A 15408-nucleotide genomic window follows, 5' to 3' on the forward strand; every position below is an offset into this window, starting at 1 on the left:
CTTTCTATATGAGAGACTTAGCTAAGGCCTTGGTCCCCGGCATTCCCTTTTGTTGTCTTTGTTGTTTTACTGTTGTAGTTATTGTTGTTATTGATGTCATCATCGTTGTTGGATAGGACAGAGAGAAAAGGAGAGAGGAAGGGAAGACAGAGAGGGGGAGAGAAAGACACCTGCAGACCTACTTCACCGCTTGTGAAACGACTTCCCTGCAGGTGGGGAGCCAGGGACTCGAACCAGGATCCTTAAGTTGGTCCTTGCACTTTGCGCCACCTGCGCTTAACCTGCTGCGCTACCACCCAACTCCCCGTAAAGATCTTTTTCAAATGAGACCTTCACTGAACTTTTAGAGCCCCTCCCAATAAATCAGTCTTTTGCCAAAAATCTATTCTGGGGTGCAAGATTTTTCCTTTCCTCCAGCAAAAAGCCTGATTAAATAGGTTAAACAAAAAGCAGAAAGTAAGGATGCAGAAGCTTTTGTTAACTACTGAAGAAACTGAGGCTCTGAATTTTTAAAAAAGAAATTAAAAAATATTTTACTTAATTTAATGAGAGAGAGAGATTCAGAAAGAAACAGAGAGACCAGAGCACTGATCGGCTCTGACTTATGGTTGAGCTGGGGATTGAACCTGGCACCTCAGAGCTCCAAACTTGAGTCTTTTGCATCCGGGACTAACAAAAAAAAGTTTTGTTTTTTTGTTTGTTTTTTCAGCAGAATGTAATTTTATTGATTGGAGATGCCAGGCTTGTCAATTTGCTTCATGGGGAGAAGTGTGCACTTCCCTGTCGCTTTCTTTCTTTTTTTTTTTTAATTTTTAATTTTTTACTTAAGAAAGGATTAATTAACAAAACCATAGGGTAGGAGGGGTACAATTCCACACAATTCCCACCACCCAATCTCCATTTCCCACCCCCTCCCCTGATAGCCTTCCCACTCTCTATCCCTCTGGGAGCATGGACCCAGGGTCATTGTGGGTTGCAGAAGGTAGAAGGTCTGGCTTCTGTAATTGCTTCCCCAATGAACATGGAAGACCCCACCAATGTGTCCTGGAGCTCTGCTTCCCCAGAGACCCACCCTACTAGGGAAAGAGAGAAAAAGTTTTTTTTAACCAGATTACTGCTCAGCTGTGTCTTATGGTGATGAGGGGGTACTGAACCTGTGACTTGGGACCTTCAGGCATGAGTCTTTTTTGCATAACCATTATGTAATCTCCCCCAGACTGAGGCTCAGCATTGTTAACTATTTCAAAGTCTAAGCTAGTGGGTTGATTCCAGGAGCCAGTCCGTGAAAGGGTTTGCTAGAATCTACCAAAAATTTACCCAGCTCGCTCTCTCTCTTTTTTTAAAGCAGGACAATGCTTTGTTATTTATTTATTTATTTGTCGCCAGGGTTATTGCTGGGGCTCCATAAATCCACTGCTCCTGGAGGCCACCTTTTCCCTTTTGCTGCCCATCGTCGTCGTTGTTGGATAGGACAGAGAGAAATTGAGAGAGGAGGGGAAGACAGAGAGGGGGAGAGAAAGATAGACACCTGCAGACCTGCTTCACGGCCTGTGAAGCGACTCCCCTGCAGGTGGGGAGCTGGGGGCTCGAACCCGGATCCTTATGCCAGTCCTTGCGCTTTGCGCCACGTGCGCTTAACCCGCTGTGCTACCGCCCGGTTCCCCACCTAGCTCTCTCTTAAGGGCTAAAAGGCAACGCTGCACTCAACAGAGCTTTCCACTGAAAACACTTCCCCACGGGGACGTCAGCGATAGAGCTAGAAAAGGAATCCTACCTCCGGCTTTCCGTGCAGACAGGCGAAGAACCCGCCCCTTTTCTGCGGCCCATCCAGGCGAGGCTCACTGCGGCTGCGCGGGCCTGGGCGCGGTGGGGGCGGGGCTGGCCGGGAGTGAGGGGCGGGGACGCGGAAGGGGCTGCGGCACGCGGGCGGGAGCGGGCGGGAGCAGGCGGGGGCGGGACCGCGGCCCGGGCGTGCGAGAGTGTGCGGGGAGCTCGGGTGACAGGAGCCGGGTGCGGGCTCACTGGGGGCGGCCTGAAGCCGGAGCCGCGGGACGCAGCAGCAGGAGCAGCAGCAGCAGCGATGCTGGAGACCCTGCGCGAGCGGCTGCTGAGCGTGCAGCAGGATTTCACCTCCGGGTGGGTATTGCCGTGGGGACGGGCAGAGACCCGGGGAGCAGGGCCGGCTGAGCCGAGCACCAATCACCCCTCCCGCCCGGGAAAGTAACCAACTTTCCAGCGGCACAACTTGGAGGCGGAGGCTGACTCCCTCTGGAGCCACGGGGCGGCGGGGACCGCAGAAGACCGTCCGAGAGAGATGTGGGGGACCCCCATCCCCGCCTGCCCTCGAGGCACAGGAGGGGAGTCATGTGAGAGGCGAGCGCGCCTCTCTGCTTCCGCCCCCCGCGGGACGCTGGCCGCGCTCCCCCCCTCCCGGATTCCCAGACACCTGCCCCCTTCTCGCGGGAGGTCCCGCCGCCCCTCCTGCGGCGACCCCGCCGGCTCCGCGCCCTCGGGTCAGAGGTCGTGGCGCCCAGTCTTAGCGCTCGCGCTCCGCCAGACTTGCTGCCGCCTCGTGGCCTTTTGCTTTCTGTCTCCCTTGCACCGGGTTGCAACGCCACAGTGAAGAAACTCTTGAGCAAGGGAGTCCACAGCTGCAGAGTCCTCATCACCTCGTGGTAAAGAGCAGGGACTCAGCGGGGGCCCAAACTTAAGTTTAGAATCACCTGGGCGCCCTCAGTTCCAGGTCTCAGTTCTCCCTACCCAGCTTCAACTCCCTGCTAATTGAGACTGGCTGGGGATGGAGTGTTTTTTTCTCTGTGTGTTTTGTTTTAGTTTTCTTTTTTGTTTTAGCAGAGCACGACTGTTCGGCTCTGGGTGATGGTATTGCTGGGGATTGAACCTGGGACTCAGGCGTCAAAGTCTTTGTTAGAACCATTAATGCTGTCTCCCCAGCCCGGGATGGAGTTTTAAAGATTGCCCCAGATGATTCTAATGTGCAGCAAAGCTCAGAACCATTACTATAGACACTAGTGCCAGGCCATCAAACTATTACATCTGCAAGTTGTTTTAGGGTTAATGAGTTGACATATAAGCCCTAATGCCATGGATGTTACTTATTGCTGAATTCTCTCTCATTTTTCTATTCCCTTAGAAAGGGTGACTTCATAGAACCTTTGGAAATGCTTAGGATGTGAGGGTTATCCTCACTCATTCTATTTTAAATTCTTAATGGGGGACACTGTTAGCTAAAATTTTCCGGGACAAAAGTTTCTGTCGTTTCTCTTTATAAGTGCCAGAATACTTTTGCAAACTGGCAAATACACATAAACTGGCACCCTACACATAAACGTGAAGCATAATTGGATAATTTTACTTTAATGTTCCTAGGAATGTTAATTTTAGATGTACTAGGAGTCATTTACTGATGCCATGGTTTTGTATGCTTACTGTTTCCAATTTTAATTCTATATATATATTCACATTGTAAATTGCTGTGTGGAGAGATTGTGGTGTAGTGCTGAAATGGTCCACATGTATCATGAGAATGGTCATAGACAAATCTATCTAGTATACCTCTGCTATTACTATAAGGGCATCTTTATTGGTAGAACAGTCCACCACCTGGTAGTTACAGTAACTCATTCATTTATACTTCTGTCTTCAGCTTAGTAGGGGGTTAAATTTCTATAAGAATATGGACATTGGTCCCACACTACCCTGGGGGAGCTGGATAACTGGAATTCAGGGTTTAGTTTTGGGTGTGACTGAAATGATCTGGTTAGAACCTCTTGGAAAATGACTTCATTTCTTGAAGATGCCGTAGAGGTCAATTTGGGGTCAGACATGCTGAGAGGACTTTCATTCCTGGTAGGCCCTCTATTGATTTCCTCAGACATTTCGCTCTGAACTGACAAACCTCTAACAGTGCCCTAAACCTGTCATCTGGCAGAGAAATAGCTCATTTTAAGAGATTTCTCTCCTAATGACCTGGAAGGTCTCAACCTGCTGTTCTTTCTTCATGCATAAATTCCATCACAGTTTTTACCAAGAAAAATTCCACACAATCCATGTTAGTAAACCCTTCTGAATTCAGTGTGAAGTCAGTGTATTTTGTGTAAGTGATTATTTTGTCATAAGGAGAAAAGATGAAATTAAACATAACAAATATTTGTGTATGTATATATATATATATATAGATATTGAAAGAGCCCAGAGGTTCAAATGTGAAAGTAACAAGGCCCTCCCCTCCCCCAAACTATCAAATTGGAGTTAGCATTTCATTATAATTGAAATTGATGCCTATAGAAGCCAGAACAGCTGGAATCTAAAAAAATGTTGCGATGCTTTGAGAATTCAGGTTTCCCCAGAGAATCAATAGAAAACCTACTGTTTTTCAGAGCTCCTTACTGTCGACTGGCGATGTGTTGCACATCCAACTAGAACTTTTCAGAGTTCCAGCCCTCTCTTCCCCCATGAAGCCACTCATGACCCTGTTACTACATCCAAATATTCCTCCCTTTTTTCCTCCTCTCTGCTGGTTCTAATGGAGCGTCCCCTCCACTGGGAGCAGGGGTCAAAATTGATTTGGGGATGTAGAAAGTAGGAGTTCTGGCTTCTGTAATTGCTTCTCCACTGGACTTGGACATTGGTAAGTTGATGCATACCCCCAGCCTGTCTTTCCCCAGTGGGCCAGAGCCCTGGAGAGGTGAAGTTCAAGGACACATTGGTGAGGTCATCTGCCCAGAGACGTCAGGAAGGAATCATGGTAGCATCTGCAACTTGGTATCTGGATGGTGGCAGGACATAGACAAAATGCTTAATGAACTGGAACCAAAAAGTAGGAACAGAACAGATGGGATTAGGGATTTTAGAGTGGAAGAAAGCTAGGAAGTCCATTTTAGGCATGTTTGGGGGGGGGCACGACTATGGTGGTTTTTGCTTGAGTTTGATAGCTAGGATGATATGGATAAAAATACTTTTCTGAGAAAATGGTGTCAGACAGAGTAGGGAAAAGAGCTAGAAGGTTGGATTAGGGCAGAGAGTAGCTCCATATTTGAAAAAATTCTGTGGATCGAATTAACTACTTAGCTCCATCTACCCAACCCAGGGCCCATATATACATTAATCACCAGAGCCTGTGTAACTTCTGAGTTCCTATTGGTCTGAGCTCGCAGCTCATGGCCACATCTGGAAACACACCAGGCTGCACTCATTTCAGGACCAGTCTTCCTCAAGTGGCAGGGCAAGATAACTAACCCCAGGTCCATTTGGTGATTGGGGCAGTCCCATCGCTGCTTTATGGTGAGGGCAAGGTCCTGGGAAAGCCCACAAGAGGGCTTGTGATGACGTTCCTGATAGAAGTGACCAGTGGTGGTGGAGAGAGGGATCCATTAGAGGTCTGCCTCTGTTTCTACCTAGAAACAAAACAAAAATGAGGTACCAAATTTGGTCCCAAGCATTTTGATCAAATCCCAAGTAGGATTCTCTGTCATAGCATTAAAACATTCCTCATGAGTGAGTGAATTCCTACTTTTCTTTTAGATAAAGTAAAGGGGAAAAAAAAGAACTTTAGGTCAAGTGAAGGCGAGCTAGTGAAGTAGTTTACTTGAGCTGCCTCGCCTTGAAGCAAGCTTTGGTGCTGTGTGATCTTTCATACTTTGTCTACCTCTCTGTCTCTATGTTAAAAAATAAAACAGGTGAGGGCAGTATATATTGCTGATATCCTGTGGGCACACTAGGTTGTCCATGAACTTAGGACGTTTTGTTCTGTTTTTGTAAATTTTCATTTATAATAATAACTATGAGATGAAAACAACTTAGCAGTTGTATTATTTTTCTGCCACTAGTGAGTAGCCAGTTAGTTCAAAGGCCAGAATAATAAGGGTATTGGCTCTGGGCCTTATTCTTTTCTCATAAGTGAAAACCTACTTTGGCTTAACAGAATTCTTGGAGCTTTCTGGAGAGTTTACATAAAACATCCACTTTAACCTGTGCTCTCAGGAAATTTTGGGATATCCACTGTGGTCTTTGAATGAATATATATATATACACACACATATATATATCTTATGCATAGTTTTGACCAAAGGTCTCAGGGTTGAAGTATTCTGATAGGTTAAACCCTCCATGGAACTGAAAATCAGATTTACTGGACTTATAATTCACTGTCACTGACTGGTGTTTCCTGTTTGTCAGGCACCGAGTTCTTACTACAGAAAGAAAACCTGCAAGATAGCTTACTTGGGAGGGTGCTTGCTTTGCCATGTGTGCCACACAGGTTTGAGGCCAGGCCCTACCACACTGGGGTGGGTGGATAGTGAGGAGAGTTGGAGGGAGGGAGGATGGAGGGGAGGGCAGCTTCAATATTGTGGTGTCTGAAAAAAGTTGAACCAGATTGGTGAATCCCCAGAGGCAACAACAGAAAGAAGTAGAAAGCCAACTGGTTGCAATTAGTGGGTGTTTCCTTGTTCTTGGCTTCTAACTACCCCTGCCAAGTATGCTCATTCTCTCTGCTCTGCACCAGTGGTATCAAAACCCAAAACCTGCCTAAAGACCCTGCAGGGGTGATACCAGGATCATGAGGGTGATTCTCCCATGGCAAGGCTTACCCATTGCACTCCAAATGTGCTGACCCCTGACATTCTCCAGCTTGTGGTAGTGGGGCACTGGAATAGCTCTCCCCTGGGTAGGGTTTGGAGGGGGAGGATGGCTGCTTAAGAGACAACATCTAGGGGCTGGGTGGTAGTGCAGTGGGTTAAGTGCACATGATGCAAAGCTCAAGGGCTGGGGGTAAGGATCCTGGTTCGAGCCCCCACCTCCCCACCTGCAGGAGGGTTGCTTCACAAGAGTTGAAGCAGGTCTGCAGGTATCTATCTTTCTCTCCCCCTGTCTTCCCGTCCTCCCTCGATTTCTCTCTGTCCTATTCAACAACAACAACAGCTATGACAGTAACAGCAACAACAAGGGCAACAAAATGGGAAGAATGCCCTCCAGGAGCAGTGGATACGTAGTGCAGGCACCGAGCCCCAGTGATAACCCTGGAGGCAAATAAATAAGTAAATAAAAATGAATTTAAAAAAAAGAGAGAACATCTAAGAAAACAGTTAACAATGTAAAATGGTGACATTTTTGCCTGAAATGTTGACTACCAGGGTTGTTCAGACTTATTATTATTGATTTAATAATGACTGACAAAACTGTAGGGTAAGAGGGGTACAATTCCACACATCCCACCACCAGAGTTCTGTATCCCTTCCCCTCCATTGGAAGCTTTCCTGTTCTTTATCCCTCTGGGAGTATGGACCCAGGATCATTATGAGGTGCAGAAGGTGGGAGGTCTGGCTTCTATAATTGCTTCTCTGCTGAACTTGGGTGCTGGCAGGTGATCCATACTCCTAACCTGTCCCTATCTTTCCTTACTGGGGCAGGGGTCAGGAGAGGTGGGGTTCCAGGGCACATTGGTGAGGTCATCTCCCCAGGGAAGTCAGGTTGGCATCATGGTAGCATTTGCAACTTGGTGCCTGAAAGAGCATTAAGATATAAAGCAGAACGAATTGTTTACTAATCAGGAACCTAAAGGTAAGACTATAGCAGATGAGATTTTGGGGGTTTCCGTTTTGAAAAAGGCTAGTAGGTCTATTTTAGGTGTATTCCAAGGGGTCCATGACTTACTAATTTTAGTCTGAGCCCGGCTCCTAACATGCAGGTGGGCTAAAGGTATCATCTGGGGAGATGGTGTGAGAGTCGGAAATAGGGCTAGAAAACTAGATCAGAGAAGAGAGTAACTCCCAAATATGGAATTATTAAGCTTTTTTAATAAGACAGAAACAAAAAGACTTAATATTCAACTTAATACTTACTGACTCCCTAGTAAGTGCCAGGCTCTATCCTGGGCACTGAAAGTGTCCTAAATTTTTTTCATCTTATTGACAAAATAAGAGTGATGAGGCCAAATTCTTAGTTGACCTTAGTCTGTATTAAGCAGTTTCTGTCTATCATGCAAGTTCCTCTGGAAGCCCCTAGGCTGGTGGTTATGGAAGGCTACAAAGCAGAGATCACTTTTAAATTAGGCCTTCAAAAATAAGGGTAGATTGTGATTACATTAGGAAGAAACAAAAACAGAAGTGAGAGATGAAGATGGAAAAGAAGTTTAGTGACTGATAATAAACAATCAATGCTTTGCTAAATTAATTCATTTATCAAATATTTATTGGTTGAGCTAGTGGTTTGGACAGTGCACTGCACTGCCATATGTGCAACCCAGGCAAGTCCTGCCCCCCTCCCCCTGCCTGTCTGCCTTCTATGTCTCTGTCTAAAAAAGAAATTAAAAATAAGTATTGCTTGCTTGCTCTGTGGTAGGCATTGTTGTAGAAACTAGGGATATAACAGCACACTGACAGCAAAACTGTCTGGTGTTCTTTCTGACTTCAGGAAGCAGAATATCTAGATTGTGGTAAATACTGTTGCTGGAAATAAATGTACAGGAGGTTGAGGATAGAATAATTGCTACTTTACACAGGGTGATCCTCATTTATTTTTAGGTTTACTGAATCTTCTGAAGGGTTTTGTGGAAGGAAGTAGTACGAACCTACCTGTATTTCAGAGAATAATTTAAAAAGCACTGTGACAGGACTACAGGTGGGGAGCTTCAAGTTTTTAGGCGGCTGTAATTGGGTAGCCAAGTACTAATAGAATACTAAGGGAATAGAGGGACACAGACACTAATCAAATTTATAAACAGTGATATACAGAAGTGGGAAAGGTGGAGTATTTGAGGGTGTTAATTTTGGAGTATTCTTAGGTGAATTGAGTCATTTATCAATGTAAAGTAGTATACTTTTGAGAGAGAGGGAGCAGAAGACTGAATGTATTGCAAAATAACTTACAGCTTGGCATTCAAAAAGCAATAGGCAATTTAAGAAACGCTTAGGAGAGGAGTCAGAATTGAAATGGGGGGGCCAGATGGTGGCACATATGGTTGAGCACACATGTTCCAGTGCACACTGACATGGGTTCAAGCCCCTTGTCTCCACCTATAAGGGGGAAGCTTTGTAAGCGGTAAAGTAGTGCTGCAGGTATCTCTCTTTCTCTTCCTGTCTTCCCCTCCCCCCTCAATTTCTTTTTATCAAATAAAATAAAATAGCTAAAGTAGTGTGTTTGAGTTTAGATAAGATATAGTCTCAGTATTGTACTTTTACTGGGTCTGTGCAGCTTTTGTGTGAACTTCCCAGACTTGAGATCTGACTGGTCATATGCACATTTTAAGTGTGATTGATGCTCTTTTTTTTTTTTTTTTTTGCAATTTTATCACTGTGATTTTTTTTTCTGTTAAAAGGTTGATAGATATTAATGGGAAAATACAATAGTGTGGATTTTTATTCATAAACAGAATTTAAGAGTTACAGAGATAATGAACATAGTTAACAGAATTGAACTTTACTGACAAATATACTAATATATTTAGTGGTCTTTAGAGCAGTCATCCTCATTCATGATCAATAATGAGGTTAGAATAGAAATTAAGGGTTAAGCACACATGGCGCAAAGTGCAAGGACCGTCGTAAGAATCCTGGTTTGAGCCCCTGACTCCCCACCTTCAGGGGAGTCACTTCACAGGCGGTGAAGCAGGTCTGTAGGTGACTATCTTTCTCTCCCTCTCTGTCTTCCCCTCCTCTCTCCATTTCTCTCTTTCCTATCCAACAACAACGACAACAATAACTACAACAATAAAACAAAGGCAACAAAAGGGAATAAATATATAATAATAAAAAAAGAATAGGAATTAAGGTGCAAATAAATATTGATGTCACTCTCTGTAGTTTAACCTAGAAGAGAAAGCACATTTTTTCCTCATGAGTCTTTGGTCCATATATCATTTTGCTCTTTTTATACTTTTTGTCTAAGTAGTTTTACTAATCACCTCTACATTTTCATAAGATATTTTAATATTGTCTGTATTTTTTAAGGAGAATGTTAGTATAAAATTAAAGTAAGCCCTTGCAATAATTTAGAAATAAATTATTAAAGTCATGATGAACTTGAGGCTTAGTGTTCTGGATTTCAAGTGTACATTAGTTGTTTTTAGTAGAAAATAATTGTCCAATCGCTCACTTAAGTCGATAATAATATACTCACATAGCAACTCCTACTTTTAGGGTATAATTAGGAGGATGAGCATAAGAGTTTCGGAAAAGCCTCTTTATAGGAATGGTGTATATTTCACTATGGCCCAGTACTGTACATAGTTTATTTTTTAATTTTTCTTTATTGGGGGGATTAGTCAACAGTAAAATCCAGTAGTTGATACATGTGTGACATTTCTTATACTCTAACCCCTCACTGAGATCCTACTCAGCAATCATGTTTTGGGACCTGAACACTCCTCCCTGCCCAAGAGTCTTTTACGTTAGTGCAATACACATTTTTCTTTTCTTTTTTTATTGCCACCAGGGTTATGGCTGGGGCTTAGGGGCTGGCACTACAAATCCACCACTCCTGGCAGTCATTTTTTTTTCCTTTTCTTTTTGACAGGACAGAGAAATTGAGAGGGAGAGAGATCTGCTTTTCTTTTTTTTTTTTTTTCCCCTCCAGGGTTATTGCTGGGCTCGGTGCCTGCAGCATGAATCCACCGCTCCTGGAGGCCATTTTCCCCCCCTTTGTTGCCCTTGTTGTTGTAGCCTCCCTGTGGTTATCATTATTACCATTGTTGATGTTGTTCATTGCTGGATAGGACAGAGAGAAATGGAGAGCGGGGGAAGACGGGGGGAGAGAAAGACAGACACCTGCAGACCTGCTTCACCGCCTGCACAGGCGACTTCCCTGCAGGTGGGGAGCCGGGGGCTCGAACCAGGATCCTCACACCTGTCCTTGCGCTCCGGGCCAGGTGCGCTTAACCCACTGCGCCACCGTCTGACCCCCAGAGATTGGCTTTTCTACTCCTGAAGCATCCCCACTGCTGGTGGGAAGTGGGGGCTCGAACCATGGTCCTTGCACATATTGATGGGTGTGCTTAAATTTCTCCTTGTCCTATGAAATTAAAGAAAAGTATTTTTGCTTTATGAGCATGAAAAGAGAGGAGAAGGCAGGCTAGAGCACTAGAGTTTATGCCATGGCTCTGCCTGCTGAGCCACTTCTAGCTGTAAAAGATTTTTATACTCCTTCCTTCTTTACTTGGTTCCTTCCTCTTCAAAGAACCATGGTTCAGCTCTGGCTTATGGTGGCGCTGGGGGTTGAACCTGGAACCTTGGAGCCTCAGGTGTGAAAGTTTTTTTGCATAACCATTATGCTGTTTCCCTGTCTTTTTTATACTTAAACTGTACACAAAAATAGAGTCAGACAATGTGGTCCATATACCCATTACTTAGATTCGACAACTCTAAACTGTTACCAGATTTGCTTTTGCCTCTGTATTTATAAAGAAAAACCTCAGATTTATCTCTCCCATCCATCATGCATCAGTTTGAAAATCTAAGACAAACATTACATAGATGCAATGTTAATGTCATCCTTTACAATACTAAGTACATATTCCTTGATCAGTTACTCAATTCATAATCAAACTTTCTGGTTCATAGAAATATCTCATTACAGTTAATTTATTCAAGTCCATCAGATAAACTCCACAGATTACATTTGGTTGAAGACCTTTTTTTTTTTCTTTAAGCAGGCGGTTCAGGAGCCACATGTGGGGAGGCTCTTATTAACTCTTACAACAATTTTGTTGTCAATTCTCTGGCTTTCCTTCTACTTTGTTTCTAGCTAGACATTTTCTTTTTGTGGCAAGTGTACAGAAGGGAACCCACGATATGATGTTACTATTGAGAAATTAAAATTTAATTTTGGAAATATTTGAAATACCGATCTAGAGATTTACGAGGTTATGTAGCAGTGTTCAAAGATCTTTTAGCAGTTCTCCTTCAGTATCCTTGTAACATTTAACAATATAAAATTATCTGAATTACTAAAAAAACAAAAACTAAAATAATTTTTAGTGTAATACACTGGTATGTGTGACTACCCTAGAATAATTTTACCTGGGACCTCAAAACTATTCAATAAGTACCTTTCAAATTGTGGAATGGAAATAGTAGATCATGGCCAACAAAATACTTTTCCGTAGCTGTTGCTTAACCTCAGTTTAAACCTAATTTACTAGTTTTTCCAAGGTAAATTTGAAATTTACTTTGTTCTTGTGCAGCAGATTATACTTTAGTACAATTCCTTAGATTCATCTGAGTGTGCTATAAAGAGTATCACTGAGAGCAATTAATCTCATCAATATTCTGGTTTTTGAGAAAAGAACATTAAATGCTATAAAAAAAACTGTATGAAACTTTTTTTAAAAAAAAAGCATTTACGTGAAAGTTCTGTTCTGGTGATTACCCAGGTATTTACAAAAAAAAAAAAAAGTCTTGAGTGAGTACTTAGTCTTGAGTGAGTACTTAGACTTACAGTTGTCTAAGTTGTCTAGTCGTCTAAGTTGTCTAGTTGTTAGTACACTGTACTACAGTGGGATGAACACTTAGACAGAAGTCAGCTTGTGTTTTACCATAGTTTCTGCCAGATGGCAATTAGTATATTGAGGAAGAAAATCTGTATTTTGTAGAGGCTAGCAGTCATACTGTGGCTTGTGCTTCAGGCTATATTTATAAGTGAATATTTGTTAAGTTAATCAACTTAAGAATATGTATAGTAATATCTCATTTTATGAGTTCATGGTTTGGCATTCAGTTTTGGCAGCCTGTTACAGGATACAGAATCCATAGCAGAAAGAAGATAAAAATGGACTAGTGAATTGGCTCATTAAGTAAAATTATACATGTACTGCTAGCTCATTGATCTATTTTTTTTTTTCAGCATAATACCTTAATAAAAAGCAGATAGCTCTGGGAATAACTCAACTGGTAGTACACAAAGACATTCATGCTTGAGGCTCTCAGCTGGAGCCTAGGTACTGTATATGACAGAATGATACCCTGACTCCTCTCTCCCTTTTCCCCTCTCTCTGCCCCTCATGGAATTCTAATTATTTAAATAATAAAAAATAAATCACTAAAATTAAGTGAATAAAGCAAACTGAAGGGGAGGAGACCATTACAGTTAAGCAGCTATTACAAGCAGTCAGGGGTAGAACCTGAGACAAAGTTGGCCATTGGTAGGAATGGAGATTTAGAATTTAGAAAAATTAGACAAGCTCCCAGACAAGCTCACGAAAGCTTACTGTAGATTGGTTTTAAGTTGATAAGCTAGTACTGTCCTAAGCTGTTTTTGAGCTAGGTAGGGATGCCTCTTCAGTCACTAATTTGAAACCAGTTAGTCCTGTCATATCTGGGAATTGTTTTTTTTTTTTAATTTTTATTTATTTATTCCCTTTTGTTGCCGTTGTTTGTTATTGTTATAGTCATTGTTGGATAGGACAGAGAGAAATGGAGAGAGGAGGGGAAGACAGAGAGGGGGAGAGAAAGACAGACACCTGCAGACCTGCTTCACTGCCTGTGAAGCGACTCTTCTGTACATGGGGAGCCGGGGGCTGGAACTGGGATCCTTAATCCGGTCCTTGAGCTTTGTGCCACCTGTGCTTAACCCGCTGTGCTACCTCTCGACTCCTTGGGAATTGTTTTTAAACAAAAGGATTAGAGATTAAAAAAAAAAAAAGAAGACATTTGTTACAAATTTTCTATTTGTGTTATCTTATATAAAAAACATTGAAATATTGTGTTAGAGGTGCTTAATTCTTGCTAACCATTTAGCTTATCCAGCTTAAAATTTTAACAAGTATAAAACTTACTTGAGCTACAAAAACATGACATTTTATTTATGTTGAATTGTAGGCTGAAGACTTTAAGTGACAAGTCAAGAGAAGCTAAAGTAAAAAGCAAACCCAAGTAAGTTTGTCCTGATTTAATCTATGATGACTTAAATTTCATACTACTTTTGTCATAGTCGTAGTATAATTAATGTATTGGGTTTAGTGCATCTGAGTACAAAACCATTTATTGATTCTTAATTTTGAAACACTGGGAAACTTTCTAATAAAACTACTTAGTAGTTGAAGTATAACTTTATGATAATCAATGGCTATTATTTGAGTCCAATTTATCATTATTATTAAGAGGAACATTGAAGTCCTGCATTATTGAGAAGCAAATTAATAATGAAACAGTATTTCACAAGCACGTCTCTTTAGTCGTGTTACCTATTTTAAGTAAAAACACCTGCATTGGGTAACTTTTCATTTTTTTGAGTGAAGCATATGACCAGATTACAACCTTTAAGTGATGAACTTATTTCTTATTTTGAAGTGACATATTAAAGTGTTTATTGCATTGTTGTGCATTACAAATTTGTAAGCAGAGTGATGGGTGACAGTGTATTAACTTTGAAATAAAATGATACATTTCTCTAAAAGTTAAGATAATTTGTCACTTAATGATATTTCATTGTCAAAATTCTTGTGAATAATTGGTCTAAATCAGAACTGACCAGAAAGTGTCTCAGCAGGGAGAGCACATTCCTTGCCTGTGTAAGACTCATAGTTTGATTGCCAGCACTACATTTGATGGAGTGGTGCTCTGGTCTCTCTTACATAAAATAAATAAATATTTAAAAGAGAAATTTAATGTTTCTTTTGGCAGGACTGTTTCATATTTACCAAAATATTCCGCTGGATTAGAATTACTTAGCAGGTGAGTGCTTTCATTTTTTAAAATAAGACTTTTATTATCTGAAAGTATTGTATGATTTTGTAGATAGAAACCTTTAAAGAAATATTCAATAAATTCTACCTTAACATACTGATTGGAAGGGCTTTTACTGTTCACTAGCACAAAGGCCATTCACACTTTGAGCAAGCAGATCTCTCTCCTTTTTACTAACAGTATTTTGTGTATTTATCGTATCATACCCATGAAGAAAAATTCATTCTGAATTTTAGTCTTCCATAATTTTTTTACTTTGATTCTTGATTTTATACCACTTCTCTTCAGTCCATTCCTATGGACATGTAGATCAATAAAATACATGATTTCCTTTGTGTTTGAGCATGGACGGTTGACCCTCTGGAAGCTCGTCTGTCAGACTCCCCTTGGCATGCCAGCAAGATGTAGCCAGAGTATGCGGGGGAATTCCAACCTTCCTATCAGTTTTGCAGCATCACTCAACCCCTCCTCCCTCTATTGGGCTTCGCCTTCCTTATATTTCTATTTCCTTGTTCCTGTATCACCATCCATCTCTCTTATTGCTTTGCTCTCTTTTCCCTTATAAGGAGATATTGACCTCATTGGCCAGCTGGCTACTTCCCCTGCACAGCTACCCCTTTATAAACTTCTAACTGTGTCAATAAAGATGTTCCATTTCCCGCAAGGTACCCTAAAGGGTTTGTGTATTGTCCATTGCCACAGCACGCTAGAA

At 42.0% G+C, this 15408-nt stretch overlaps 1 protein-coding gene across 1 annotated transcript in view; it reads left to right on the forward strand.

Annotated features, from left to right (window-relative positions):
* The first annotated feature begins 1937 nt into the window (after positions 1 to 1937).
* DTNBP1 (dystrobrevin binding protein 1) overlaps positions 1938 to 15408 on the forward strand; it is a 112668-nt gene continuing 99197 nt past the window's right edge. The window contains exons 1-3 of the mRNA XM_007539268.3: positions 1938 to 2136; positions 13830 to 13883; positions 14634 to 14684. Coding sequence (XP_007539330.2) covers positions 2081 to 2136; positions 13830 to 13883; positions 14634 to 14684 — 161 coding nt within the window. The 5' untranslated portion in view covers positions 1938 to 2080. The remainder of the gene's footprint in view (positions 2137 to 13829; positions 13884 to 14633; positions 14685 to 15408) is intronic.

The sequence above is a fragment of the Erinaceus europaeus genome, chromosome 4, assembly GCF_950295315.1.
Source record: "Erinaceus europaeus chromosome 4, mEriEur2.1, whole genome shotgun sequence".
Classification (NCBI taxonomy): Eukaryota; Metazoa; Chordata; class Mammalia; order Eulipotyphla; family Erinaceidae; genus Erinaceus; species Erinaceus europaeus.